General features: G+C 54.5%; 1 protein-coding gene across 1 annotated transcript in view; it reads left to right on the top strand.

Annotated features, from left to right (window-relative positions):
• LOC132835207 (amine oxidase [flavin-containing] A-like) overlaps window positions 1-11,900 on the top strand; it is a 32,738-nt gene extending 20,838 nt beyond the window's left edge. The window contains exons 7-11 of the mRNA XM_060854571.1: window positions 1,629-1,781; window positions 4,932-5,091; window positions 6,845-6,989; window positions 10,125-10,182; window positions 11,799-11,900. Coding sequence (XP_060710554.1) covers window positions 1,629-1,781; window positions 4,932-5,091; window positions 6,845-6,989; window positions 10,125-10,182; window positions 11,799-11,900 — 618 coding nt within the window. The remainder of the gene's footprint in view (window positions 1-1,628; window positions 1,782-4,931; window positions 5,092-6,844; window positions 6,990-10,124; window positions 10,183-11,798) is intronic.
• The last annotated feature ends 600 nt before the right edge of the window (window positions 11,901-12,500 follow it).

The raw sequence follows: 12,500 nt of genomic DNA, 5'->3' as shown, positions 1-12,500 counted from the left end.
CATTGGGCCCTGAAAAGGTAGCTCAGCTCTTGCTCCCCACCCCCCACTCCCCCATCCAGAATGATAAATACCCCTTTAGGGTGGGGGTGGGGGTGAAATCTTCCAGCCTTACCCAGATGCCCACAGCCAATGGGGTTGAGTCTGAATTGCTCTCTTGTGGGGCAGCAGGACTGGGGGCAATTGGCGATGGGCAATGGGCACTGGGTGTGTTCAGTGACACCCTCATCCTGAGTGTGACTCAAACGTAAAGGGCCCCTTTTGCGATTTTATAAACCGGTCACCCTACTGTCGGCGTCCAGTCCAACATGGGAGCCGTTTCCCAGCATTCATTGCAACACGGCTTCCCATCATTCAGTGCTTCCTTGGCCAAAATCTCTCTCGTTGCCCATTTCTGTCACTTTGCCCCCAAAAGTGAGCGCCAAAAGCCGGGCCCAGCATTTATTTCCCGCTACACCCACCTCCCCCCACTTCACCTCCCACTCCCACCCCTCCCCACTGGCACCCAGTGGGCATTGGGAGCCAACCCCATTGGCTGTGGAGGCACCCGGCCTCCAGGTGACTCCAGACTCACAGCCGGTGGGGGTTGACTCTCCACCCGCCCCTTTGTAAGGGACCCCTCGAGATCAAGGTGTCATTAGGGAAGGGACAGCAAATGCGGGACACCCCAATCTCACCACCCCATTGGCTATGGGGGCCTGGAGTCAGGTGAAGTCCAGACTTTGGGGGTAAAGATGGCGGTTTCCTTCCCCGATGATCCAAGTGGGATTTGACGTGACGGTGGATTCGTAGTCGTCCTGAGACCATGGCTTGGAGACCCTCTGTTACATTGAAATCTCAGCATGTGCTGGGGTGGTATGGGAACCCAGAACATTAGATGGGTCACCAGAGGAACAGTCCAGCAATAACACCACTGGGCAGATACCACGGTGTATCGACAAGGTCTCTTCCCCAGGGTAGGGGGAGCCCAAAACTAGAGGGGTATAGGATTAGGGTGAGAGGGGAAAGGGACCTAGGGGGCAACTTTTTCACTCAGAGGGTGGTGTGTGTATGGAATGAGCTGCCAGAGGAAGTGGTGGAGGCTGGTACAATTACAATTCTATCGGAAAGATGTGAAATTTGAAAGGGTTCAGAAAAGATTTACAAGGATGGTGCCAGGGTTGGAGGGTTTGAGCTACAGGGAGAGGCTGAACAGGCTGGGGCTGTTTTCCCTGGAGCGTCGGAGGCTGAGGGGTGACCTTTATAGAGGTTTACAAAATTATGAGGGGCATGGATAGGGTAAATAGGCAAAGTCTTTTCCCTGGGGTCGGGGAGTCCAGAACTAGAGGGCATAGGTTTAGGGTGAGAGGGGAAAGATATAAAAGAGACCAAAGGGGCAACTTTTTCACACAGAGGGTGGTACGTGTATGGAATGAGCTGCCAGAGGAAGTGGTGGAGGCTGGTACAATTGCAATATTTAAGAGGCATCTGGATGGGTATATGAATAGGAAGGGTTTGGAGGGATATGGGCCGGGTGCTGGCAGGTGGGACTAGACGACTTGGGGATTTCTGGGCAGCATGGAGGAGATGGGCCGAACAGCCTTGTTTCGGTGCTGGGCGACCCGTGTGACCTGCCTCTCTCCGGTCAACAGGAGCGGAAGTTTGAGGCTGGAGCGCAGGCCATCAGCGAAACGCTCTCGGAGCGGATTGGGAAGGACCGGATCCGGCTGGGAACGCCGGTGCTCAGGGTGGAACACGGCGCCGAACACGTGAGGGTCATCAGCGAGGGCGGTCAGAGCTTCGAGGTGAGGAGAGACAGGGAGGGAGTCACTCCTTCCCCCCCACCGAGTAACACAGGGCACTGGGGGGGAGAGGGGTTACTGAGTGACAGTGTGAGGGAGCTGGATTAACATCAGGAGAGATACAGCCAGTAACACAGGGCCCTGGGGGGGAGAGGGGTTACTGAGTGACAGTGGGAGGGAGCTGGATTAACATCAGTACAGATACAGCCAGTAACACAGGGCGCTGGGGGTGAGAGGGGTTACTGAGTGACAGTGAGAGGGAGCTGGATTAACATCAGTACAGATAGAGCCAGTAACACAGGGCACTGGGGGGGAGAGGGGTTACTGAGTGACAGTGTGAGGGAGCTGGATTAACATCAGTACAGATACAGTCAGGAACACAGGGCGCTGGGGGGAGAGGGGTTACTGAGTGACAGTGAGAGGGAGCTGGATTAACATCAGTACAGATAGAGCCAGTAACACAGGGCACTGGGGGGAGAGGGGTTACTGAGTGACAGTGTGAGGGAGCTGGATTAACATCAGTACAGATACAGTCAGGAACACAGGGCGCTGGGGGGGAGAGGGGTTACTGAGTGACAGTGAGAGGGAGCTGGATTAACATCAGTACAGATACAGTCAGTAACACAGGGCGCTGAGGGGGAGAGGGGTTACTGAGTGACAGTGAGAGGGAGCTGGATTAACATCAGTACAGATACAGTCAGTAACACAGGGCGCTGAGGGGGAGAGGGGTTAATGAGTGACAGTGTGATGGAGCTGGATTAACATCAGTACAGATACAGTCAGTAACACAGGGCGCTGGGGGGAGGGGGGTTACTGAGTGACAGTGTGAGAGCTGGATTAACATCAGTACAGATACAGTCAGTAACACAGGGCGCTGGGGGGAGGGGGGTTACTGAGTGACAGTGTGATGGAGCTGGATTAACATCAGTACAGATACAGTCAGTAACACAGGGCACTGGAGGGGAGAGGGGTTACTGAGTGACAGTGGGAGGGAGCTGGATTAACATCAGTACAGATACAGCCAGTAACACAGGGCACTGGGGGGAGAGGGGTTACTGAGTGACAGTGTGAGGGAGCTGGATTAACATCAGTACAGATACAGCCAGTAACACAGGGCACTGTGGGGAGAGGGGTTACTGAGTGACACTGTGAGGGAGCTGGATTAACATCAGGAGAGATACAGCCAGTAACACAGGGCACTGGGGGGAGAGGGGTTACTGAGTGACAGTGTGAGGGAGCTGGATTAACATCAGTACAGATACAGTCAGTAACACAGGGCGCTGGGGGAGAGGGGTTACTGAGTGACAGTGTGAGGGAGCTGGATTAACATCAGTACAGATACAGTCAGTAACACAGGGCACTGGAGGGGAGAGGGGTTACTGAGTGACAGTGTGAGGGAGCTGGATTAACATCAGTACAGATACAGTCAGTAACACAGGGCGCTGGGGGGGAGAGGGGTTACTGAGTGACAGTGTGAGGGAGCTGGATTAACATCAGTACAGATACAGTCAGTAACACAGGGCGCTGGGGGGGAGAGGGGTTACTGAGTGACAGTGAGAGGGAGCTGGATTAACATCAGTACAGATACAGTCAGTAACACAGGGCACTGGGGGGGAGAGGGGTTACTGAGTGACAGTGTGAGGGAGCTGGATTAACATCAGTACAGATACAGTCAGTAACACAGGGCGCTGGGGGGGAGAGGGGTTACTGAGTGACAGTGTGAGGGAGCTGGATTAACATCAGTACAGATACAGTCAGTAACACAGGGCACTGGGGGGGAGAGGGTTACTGAGTGACAGTGTGAGGGAGCTGGATTAACATCAGGAGAGATACAGTCAGTAACATAGGGCACTGGGGAGGGGAGAGGGGTTACTGAGGGACACTGTGAGGGAGCTGGATTAACATCAGGAGAGATATAGCCAGTAACACAGGGCCCTGGGAGGAGAGGGGTTACTGAGGGACAGTGTGAGGGAGCTGGATTAACATCAGTACAGATACAGTCAGTAACACAGGGCGCTGGGGGGGAGAGGGGTTACTGAGTGACAGTGTGAGGGGGCATGATTAACATCAGGAGGGATACAGTCAGTAACACAGGGCACTGGGGTGGGAGAGGGGTTACTGAGTGACAGTGTGAGGGAGCTGGATTAACATCAGTACAGATACAGCCAGTAACACAGGGCACTGGGGGGAGAGGGGTTACTGAGTGACAGTGTGAGGGAGCTGGATTAACATCAGGAGAGATACAGTCAGTAACACAGGGCACTGGAGGGGAGAGGGGTTACTGAGTGACAGTGTGAGGGAGCTGGATTAACATCAGTACAGATACAGTCAGTAACACAGGGCACTGGGGGGGAGAGGGGTTACTGAGTGACAGTGTGAGGGAGCTGGATTAACATCAGTACAGATACAGTCAGTAACACAGGGCACTGGGGTGGGAGAGGGGTTACTGAGTGACAGTGTGAGGGAGCTGGATTAACATCAGTACAGATACAGTCAGTAACACAGGGCACTGGGGTGGGAGAGGGGTTACTGAGTGACAGTGTGAGGGAGCTGGATTAACATCAGTACAGATACAGTCAGTAACACAGGGCGCTGGGGGGAGAGGGGTTACTGAGTGACAGTGAGAGGGAGCTGGATTAACATCAGGAGAGATACAGCCAGTAACACAGGGCACTGGGGGGGAGAGGGGTTACTGAGTGACAGTGAGAGGGAGCTGGATTAACATCCGTACAGATACAGTCAGTAACACAGGGCACTGGGGGGGAGAGGGGTTACTGAGTGAAAGTGTGAGGGAGCTGGATTAACATCAGGAGAGATACAGCCAGTAACACAGGGCACTTGTGCAGACTATATTGGACTGGTTACAGAACTGTTTGTTAACACCTGTTTAGCTCGCGATCTGAACGGCGGTAGAACAATGCAGGGCTTGTTTCGCCTTGTGTCTTGCAACGTCTCCAGGTGTGGGTGCAGAGTGTCAGTGGAATGGTTTGAGTGTGTTGTGAGTGGGGGGGTGGGGGGGGCGTATTCTCTGTTCTGCGGGAGTGTGAGATGGTTCTATTATGCGCCTCGGGTTCAGCCTCTCTGTTTTCACTCTGTCCTGTTTTCTCCGTCCTCCCCTCGTCTCTGTGACCTCCTCCCCCCACCCCTCTCCAGGGACTCTACGCCATCTCAGCCATCCCTCACGCCATCTTGCCAACGGTGCACTTCCATCCCCCCTTGCCCACCCTGAAGAGGCTTCTGATTAACCGAATGCCGATGGGCTCTGTCATCAAAGTGGTCACCTTTTACAAGAGTGCCTTCTGGAAGGAGAAGGGTAAGTGCGGGGGGGGGGGGGGTATTTTTCAGAGGTGAGGGGGTGCGTGATGTTTATCGTTCGCCCCCTTTGAAGATGGACAGGATGTCCTCTTTGGGGCAGAACAGTCCAGGTGTTCATCCCAACAGAACGGACTCACAGAGTCCTACAGCACGGAAACAGACCCTTCGGCCCAACCCGTCCATGCTGATCACATATCCTAACCTAATCTGGTCCCACCTGCCAGCACCCGGCCCCTATCCCTCCAAACCCTTCCTATTCATATACCCATCCAAATGCCTCTTAAATGTTGTAATTGTACCAGCCTCTACCACTTCCTCTGGCACCTCATTCCATATTCGTACCACCCTCTGTGTGAAAAAGTTGCCCCTTTGGTCTCTTTTATATCTTTCCCCTCTCACCCTAAACCTATGCCCTCTAGTTCTGGACTCCCCCATCCCAGGGAAAAGACTTTGTCTATTTACCCTATCCATGCCCCTCATAATTTTATAAACCTCTATAAGGTCACCCCTCAGCCTCCGACGCTCCAGGGAAAACAGCCCCAGCCTGTTCAGCCTCTCCCTGTAGCTCAAACCCTCCAACCCTGGCAACATCCTTGTAAATCTTTTCTGAACCCTTTCAAGATAGGATAGTGAAGAAGGCGTTTGATATGCTCACCTTTATTGGTCAGAGTATTGAGTACAGGAGTTGGGAGGTCATGTTGCGGCTGTACAGGACATTGGTTAGGCCACTGTTGGAATATTGCGTGCAATTCCGGTCTCCTTCCTATCGGAAAGATGTTGTGAAACTTGAAAGAGTTCAGAAAGGATTTACAAAGGTGTTGGCAGGGTTGGAGGGTTTGAGCTACAGGGAGCATTCATTTCGAGAGGGTCAGAGTAGAAGGGCAGGGATGTCCTGCTGAGATTCCGGGCAGACCGCGTTTGGAATACCATGAGCAGTTTCGGGCCCCGTATCCAGGCAGGGATGGGCTGGTCTTTGGAGGGGGGTCCAGAGGGGGTTTACAAGAACGATCCCGGGGGGTGAAGGGCTTGTCACATGGGGAGCGGTCGAGGACTCCGGGTTCTGTACCCGATGGGGTTGAGAACGATGATGGGGGGGTGGGGGAATCGGATTGAAACGTACAGAATACCGAGAGGCCTGGGACAGAGTGGGGAGGAGGGGGGCTGGGGAAGGTGTTTCCACCGCTCAGAGAGACGAGGAACCCCAGGGCACAGCCTCAGGGTGAGGGGACGGACTGAGGTGGGGAGGAATTTCTCCAGCCGGGGGGTGGAGTCTCTGTGGGACTCACAGAGGGGGGGTGGAGGGGAAGAGATGGAGACTTCAAGGACAGAGAGAGAGAGAGATAGAGAGATAGGTTCCTGATTAGTGAGGGGGTGGGGGGGTGGGAAGGGTTACGGGGCTGAGAAACAGGTCGGCCATGATGGAATGGCGGAGTAAATTCAACGGGCCGAACGGCCCTCATTCTGCTCCCATGTTTCAGATCGGTGGGGGGAGTCACGGCATTCCAGTGACGAGTTTTTGCAAAACCCCCCCAGATTTTTACAATCCCTTCCCTCTCAGAGTCAAACCTCCCGCTCGCCTTCCCTATTCCTCACACGAGGAATCCCAACGTCTACTCCTGGTTGCGCCCCCACCTCCCCCCCCATGCAAGTTGATCTTCTCTGTACCCTCTCTCCCCTTCCCCACCCCACCCCTCCTCCACTTCCCCTCCCCCCCCCCAACTCCCCGCTGCCCCACCCTCCCCCCAATCCAGGCTTCAATGGTTGCACCATGTCCGACTCTGGATGTGTGACCTTCAGCATGGACGACACCAAACCAGACGGGAGTCACCCGGCCATGATGGGCTTCATCCAGGCGGAGACGGCGCGGAGGATGTGCCTGGATACCCCGGAGCGGAGGTCAGTTTGAGCGCCCCCGATCCCCCCGCCTAACCGTGGGGTCCACACGGAACGAGCGCATCTCACGGTGGGGGGTCGGGAGGTTGATGGAGCTCCCTGGAGAGAGGGACACACTGGGTTGACCCACAACATCGAGATCGTCACCTTCCCCGATCTCCCAATCCTCGAGTCGGGAAGGGAATCGGGGACTCGATGGTGAGGATCCCTGGGATTGAACGTTCGGCAGGGGAGGACTGAGGGGGGGAAGAGCTGTTCCTCAATGTTCAATCCTTGGAAATCATGAAGAACTCAGAGACAGTGAGGACTGCGCAGATGCTGGAGATCAGAGTCGGGGCTGTGTGTTGCTGGAAAAGCGCAGCAGGTCGGGCAGCATCTGAGGAGCAGGAGGGTCAACGTTTCGGGCATTAGCCCTTCAACAGGAAACGTCGATTCTCCTGCTCCTCGGATGCTGCCTGACTGGCTGTGCTTTTCCAGCACCACCCTCTATGATTAAGAACTTGAACCCTGACATACGTGAGGAGGCAAATTAAATTGGAATTAAGAAGGGAAAGATTTAAAAGGGACCTGAGGGGCAACATTTTCACACCGAGTGTGGTATGACTTAGACACTTCATGGTAAGGTCCTAGGGAGTGTTGCTGAACAAAGAGACCTTGGAGTGCAGGTTCATAGCTCCTTGAAAGTGGAGTCGCAGGTAGATAGGATAGTGAAGAAGGCGTTTGGTATGCTTTCCTTTATTGGTCAGAGTATTGAGTACAGGTGTTGGGAGGTCATGTTGCAGCTGTACAGGACATTGGTTAGGCCACTGTTGGAATATTGTGTGCAATTCTGGTCTCCTTCCTATCGGAAAGATGTTGTGAAACTTGAAAGGGTTCAGAAAAGATTTACAAGGATGTTGCCAGGGTTGGAGGGTTTGAGCTACAGGGAGAGGCTGAACAGGCTGGGGCTGTTTTCCCTGGAGCGTCGGAGGCTGAGGGGTGACCTTTATAGAGGTTTACAAAATTATGAGGGGCATGGATAGGGTAAATAGGCAAAGTCTTTTCCCAGGGGTGGGGGACTCCAGAACTAGAGGGCATAGGTTTAGGGTGAGAGGGGAAAGATATAAAAGAGACCAAAGGGGCAACTTTTTCACACAGAGGGTGGTACGTGTATGGAATGAGCTGCCAGAGGAAGTGGTGGAGGTTGGTACAATTGCAACATTTAAGAGGCATCTGGATGGGTATATGAATAGGAAGGGTTTGGAGGGATATGGGCCGGGTGCTGGCAGGTGGGACTAGGTTGGGTTGGGATATCTGGTCGGCATGGACGGGTTGGGCCGAAGGGTCTGTTTCCGTGCTGTACGTCTCAATTACTCTAATGATGACCCTGAAACTGTTGTCATAGAGTTGTTGAAGCCAACAGCACAGGATACAGCCCTTTGGCCCATCACTGACTGTGTGGAGTTTGCACGTTCTCCCCGTGTCAGCGTGGGTTTCCTCCGGGTGCTCCGGTTTCCTCCCACAGTCCAAAGATGTGCGGGTCAGGTGAATTGGCCATGCTAAATTGCCCGTAGTGTTAGGTAAGGGGTAAATGTAGGGGTATGGGTGGGTTGCGCTTCGGCGGGTCGGTGTGGACTTGTTGGGCCGAAGGGCCTGTTTCCACACTGTAAGTAATCTAATCTAATCTCCGTGCCAGGCAACAGCATTTTCGAGCATTTGCCCCATTCCCCTCGGGTATCACAAGGGCCCACCGGAATATTTCTTGAGGCTTTCGGTCTCACGCGCTAGGAGGCAGATCCCCCGGATTTCCCGCCACCCTCCGGCAGAACGGTTTGCCCCTCACATCCCCTCGGACCTTCCTACCCATTATCTGCAATCTCTGCCCCCACCTCCACACAACCGGGTCATCGATCAACGGGAAACATTTCTTCCTGTATCTCTGTCCCACGTCATTTTATCCACCTCAACCGTCTCCCCTCACAATCACCCCTGCCCTCAGGAGAACAACCCAGGTCCTCCAGTTTCCTCCCACAGTCCAGGGATGTGCAGGTTAGGGTGGATTGGCCGTGCTAAATTGTCCCACAGTGCCCAGGGATGTGCAGGTTAGGGTGGATTGGCCGTGCTAAATTGTCCCACAGTGCCCAGGGGTGTGCAGGTTAGGGAGGATTGGCCATGCTAAATTGTCCCACAGTGCCCAGGGATGTGCAGGGTTAGGGTGGATTGGCTATGCTAAACTGTCCCATAGTGCCCAGGGATGTGCAGGTTAGGGTGGATTGGCCGTGCTAAATTGTCCCATAGTGCCCAGGGATGTGCAGGTTAGGGTGGATTGGCTATGCTAAATTGTCCCATAGTGCCCAGGGATGTGCAGGTTAGGGTGGGTTGGCCGTGCTAAATTGTCCCATAGTGCCCAGGGATGTGCAGGTTAGGGTGGATTGGCCGTGCTAAATTGTCCCATAGTGCCCAGGGATGTGCAGGTTAGGGAGGATTGACCGTGCTAAATTGTCCCATAGCGCCCAGGGATGTGCAGGTTAGGGAGGATTGACCGTGCTAAATTGTCCCATAATATTAGGTGCATTAGTCAGAGGTAAATATGGAGGAATGCGTCTGGGGGTTTAATCTTTTGAGGGCCGGTGTGGACCTGTTGGGCTGAAGGGTGTGTTTCCACACTGCAGGGAGTCTAGCCGGGAATTTCCCCTCATCACTGAATCACAGCAGCCCAGGCAACACCCTGGTAAATCTCTCCAGACAATAATTATCATTATTTAAGATAATTATTTAATTCAAGATGGAAGTATTGAGGTAACTATTGAATTTAAATTCAGCTGTGTCTGGATTGGAACGCCAACATATTAGCCACGGCTTTGGACTAACAGTCTAGCAATAGTGCTACTCGGCCGTCACTTATAAGTGACTCCAGACCACAGCCAATGCGGGCAATGCCTCAATACCCTATTAAATGGCCAATGGAGTAATTTGGGGACAATTAGGGTTAGCAGCAGAGATATTGAGTCTCTGGGGCTTTCCAGCAGATTACAAAGTGTAGCAAGGATTGTAAAATGGCACCGATTGCTCGAACCGGACAAATAAATTTTATTTGGAAATCTTCCTTTTTTTTGTATTTACCTCTCCTTCCCCCACCCCCGTTTCCTCTGTTCCCAGGAAGGCCAGTGTGTGCCAACATTATGCCCGAATATTTAAGATGGAGGAGTTCTTGCACGTGAGTAGCCAATGGTTTAATTCTGCCACCTCCCAGAATTCCCTCCGTCCACCCCAGGCTAAGCCAATAGGAGATTGAGGGCAAAGGAGGGTGGGAGGTTTGGGTCCAATGTTGGGGCAAGTGAGGGGGTGACATCTGCGGTGTTGGGGTTGGCGGGTCAACGCGGAGGGGTGCATGCTGGGAGTGATGGAATTGGCGTAAGGAGGGGGTGAGAGAATGCGAGAGTCGGGATTGGGGAGGGGGTTGGAGGGGACGCAAGGTTGAGAGGGTGAGCCATGAGGAAGGGGGGGGAATGGGGTAAAATGATTCGACAGATCCTGTCACCCCTTACCGACATGGGGAGAGTGCTTGACATTGACCCAGCTCCCTGAGACTCCTGTCTCTGTCAGCCAGGGCTCCCTGATTGGAACAATCAGGGAACACCTATTCTAGAAGGCTGAGTCCACTCGAATAGAGTTGGAGAAATGGAGAGGGGTCTTGGTGTCACGGTGGTTCAGTGGTTATCACTGCTGCCTCACAAAACCAGGGGCCCAGGTTCGATTCCAGCCTCGGGCGACTGACTGTGTGGAGTTTGCACGTTCTCCCCGTGTCTGCATGGATTTTCACTGGATGTTCTGGTTTCCTCCCACAGTCCAAAGTTGTGCAGGTCAGGGTGGATTGGCCGTGCTAAATTACCCATAGTGTGCAGGTTAGTGTGGATTGGCCGTGCTAAATTGTCCCATAGTGCCCAGGGATGTGCAGGTTAGGGTGGATTGGCCGTGCTAAATTGTCCCATAGTGCCCAGGGATGTGCAGGTTAGGGTGGATTGGCCGTGCTAAATTGTCCCATAGTGCCCAGGGATGTGCAGGTTAGGGTGGATTGGCCGTGCTAAATTGTCCCATAGTGTTGAGGGATGTATCAGTGAGGTGCATTAGTCAGGGGTAAATGGTAAGTCTGAGGAGAATGTTAGGGTGGACCTGATGGGCTGAATGGCCTGTTTCCACACTGTAGGTGATCTAATCTGATCTGGTGGAAGTGTTGAAGAGATGAGGGAGGGGGAAGGTGGAGGATTGGAGTTAGCGAGTGAGGTGCCTGCGATTCAAGAAAAGCAGGAGCAGACCATTCGGCCCCTCCTGCCTGCCCCACCATTCAATACAATCATGGCGGGGGGGGGGGAGGGAGGAGGCCCCTCCAACCTGTTCCCACTTTCACCCACCCACCCCCCCAAGTTTAAATCCCCTTTGTCCCCAAGAGCTCCACCCAACTCCCTCTCGGGGACGCCCAGTGTTTTGCGTCTCTTCTGAGGGTGGTGGGGTCAGGAGATCAATCAAACCCTCACCGAGGGGGGGAAGGTGGGTATAGAGGAGGAGACGGAGGAGGAGGAGGGGAGATGACTCGTTATGAGGTGGTGGGGGGGGTGACCCGTCAATTTGAGCGTCACATGACGGCAGAGGGAGCTATCTGATTGGAGAAGAGGCCAGTTGAGTGGGTGGGGTGGGGGATGGTGAACGTGGGACAGCATAGAGGGTGGGGGTGGGGTGTGGGGGGGGGAAGCACATTTTCTCGAGATGGCCAGAGGCCCGCGCCATGTCTTTGGCCTCCGACCCCTGACCCCTGACCCTTTCCTTTCTCTCCAGCCTGTGGACTACATCGAGAAGAATTGGACAGAGGAGGCCTACTCTGGTGGCTGTTACTCAAGTACCTTCGGCCCTGGGGTCCTCACCTCGTTTGGAGAGTAAGCGAACCTGGGGATGGCGCCCCCCCCCCCCTCTCCCCGGCTCACAGCGCCCCTCACCCCCCACCCCACTGACACGCGCTCCTCCTCCTCCCGGGCAGCACCCTGATGTACGCTCCTGGGTCACATTAGGGCCAAGGAGACCCGTCTTCAATCCCTTCCCATGAGCCTCCACTGAAGAAACCCAGGAAGGGACAACCCGGCCATCATTCATAGCCCCTCCTCCCCTCCCCCCTCCCCCCCACACCCCCACCCGGAGCTGCCCATTCTCGCCCCTGCACCAAACTTGGCATTCTTGCCAGGCGGGTTCTGAGGCGAGGGCCAGATCTCCCGGTTTTTCCTCCCCCCCCCCCCCCCCCCCCCCCCCATCATGTACGTAGCGCCCCACCCCTCTCCAACTCGGTGAAACAGCTCCCTTGGTGCAGGAAGGGGTGGGTAGGGGCAGGGGTTGACGGGATATTCTGACCCCGATGGGAGGGAGGACGCTCCGTCAGTGAGGTGGGGGTTTAAGGAGCAGAGAGGAACGACAGGGACGGAGGGGGGAGAGAGAGAGAGAGAAAGGGGGGGGGGGAGAGAGAGAGAGAGAGGGGGGAGAAAGGGAGGA

Source organism: Hemiscyllium ocellatum, chromosome 44 (genome assembly GCF_020745735.1).
Source record: "Hemiscyllium ocellatum isolate sHemOce1 chromosome 44, sHemOce1.pat.X.cur, whole genome shotgun sequence".
In the NCBI taxonomy this organism is placed as follows: domain Eukaryota; kingdom Metazoa; phylum Chordata; class Chondrichthyes; order Orectolobiformes; family Hemiscylliidae; genus Hemiscyllium; species Hemiscyllium ocellatum.
Note: the sequence above shows the minus strand (reverse complement) of the source record. Positions and strands in the feature narration are given on the sequence as shown.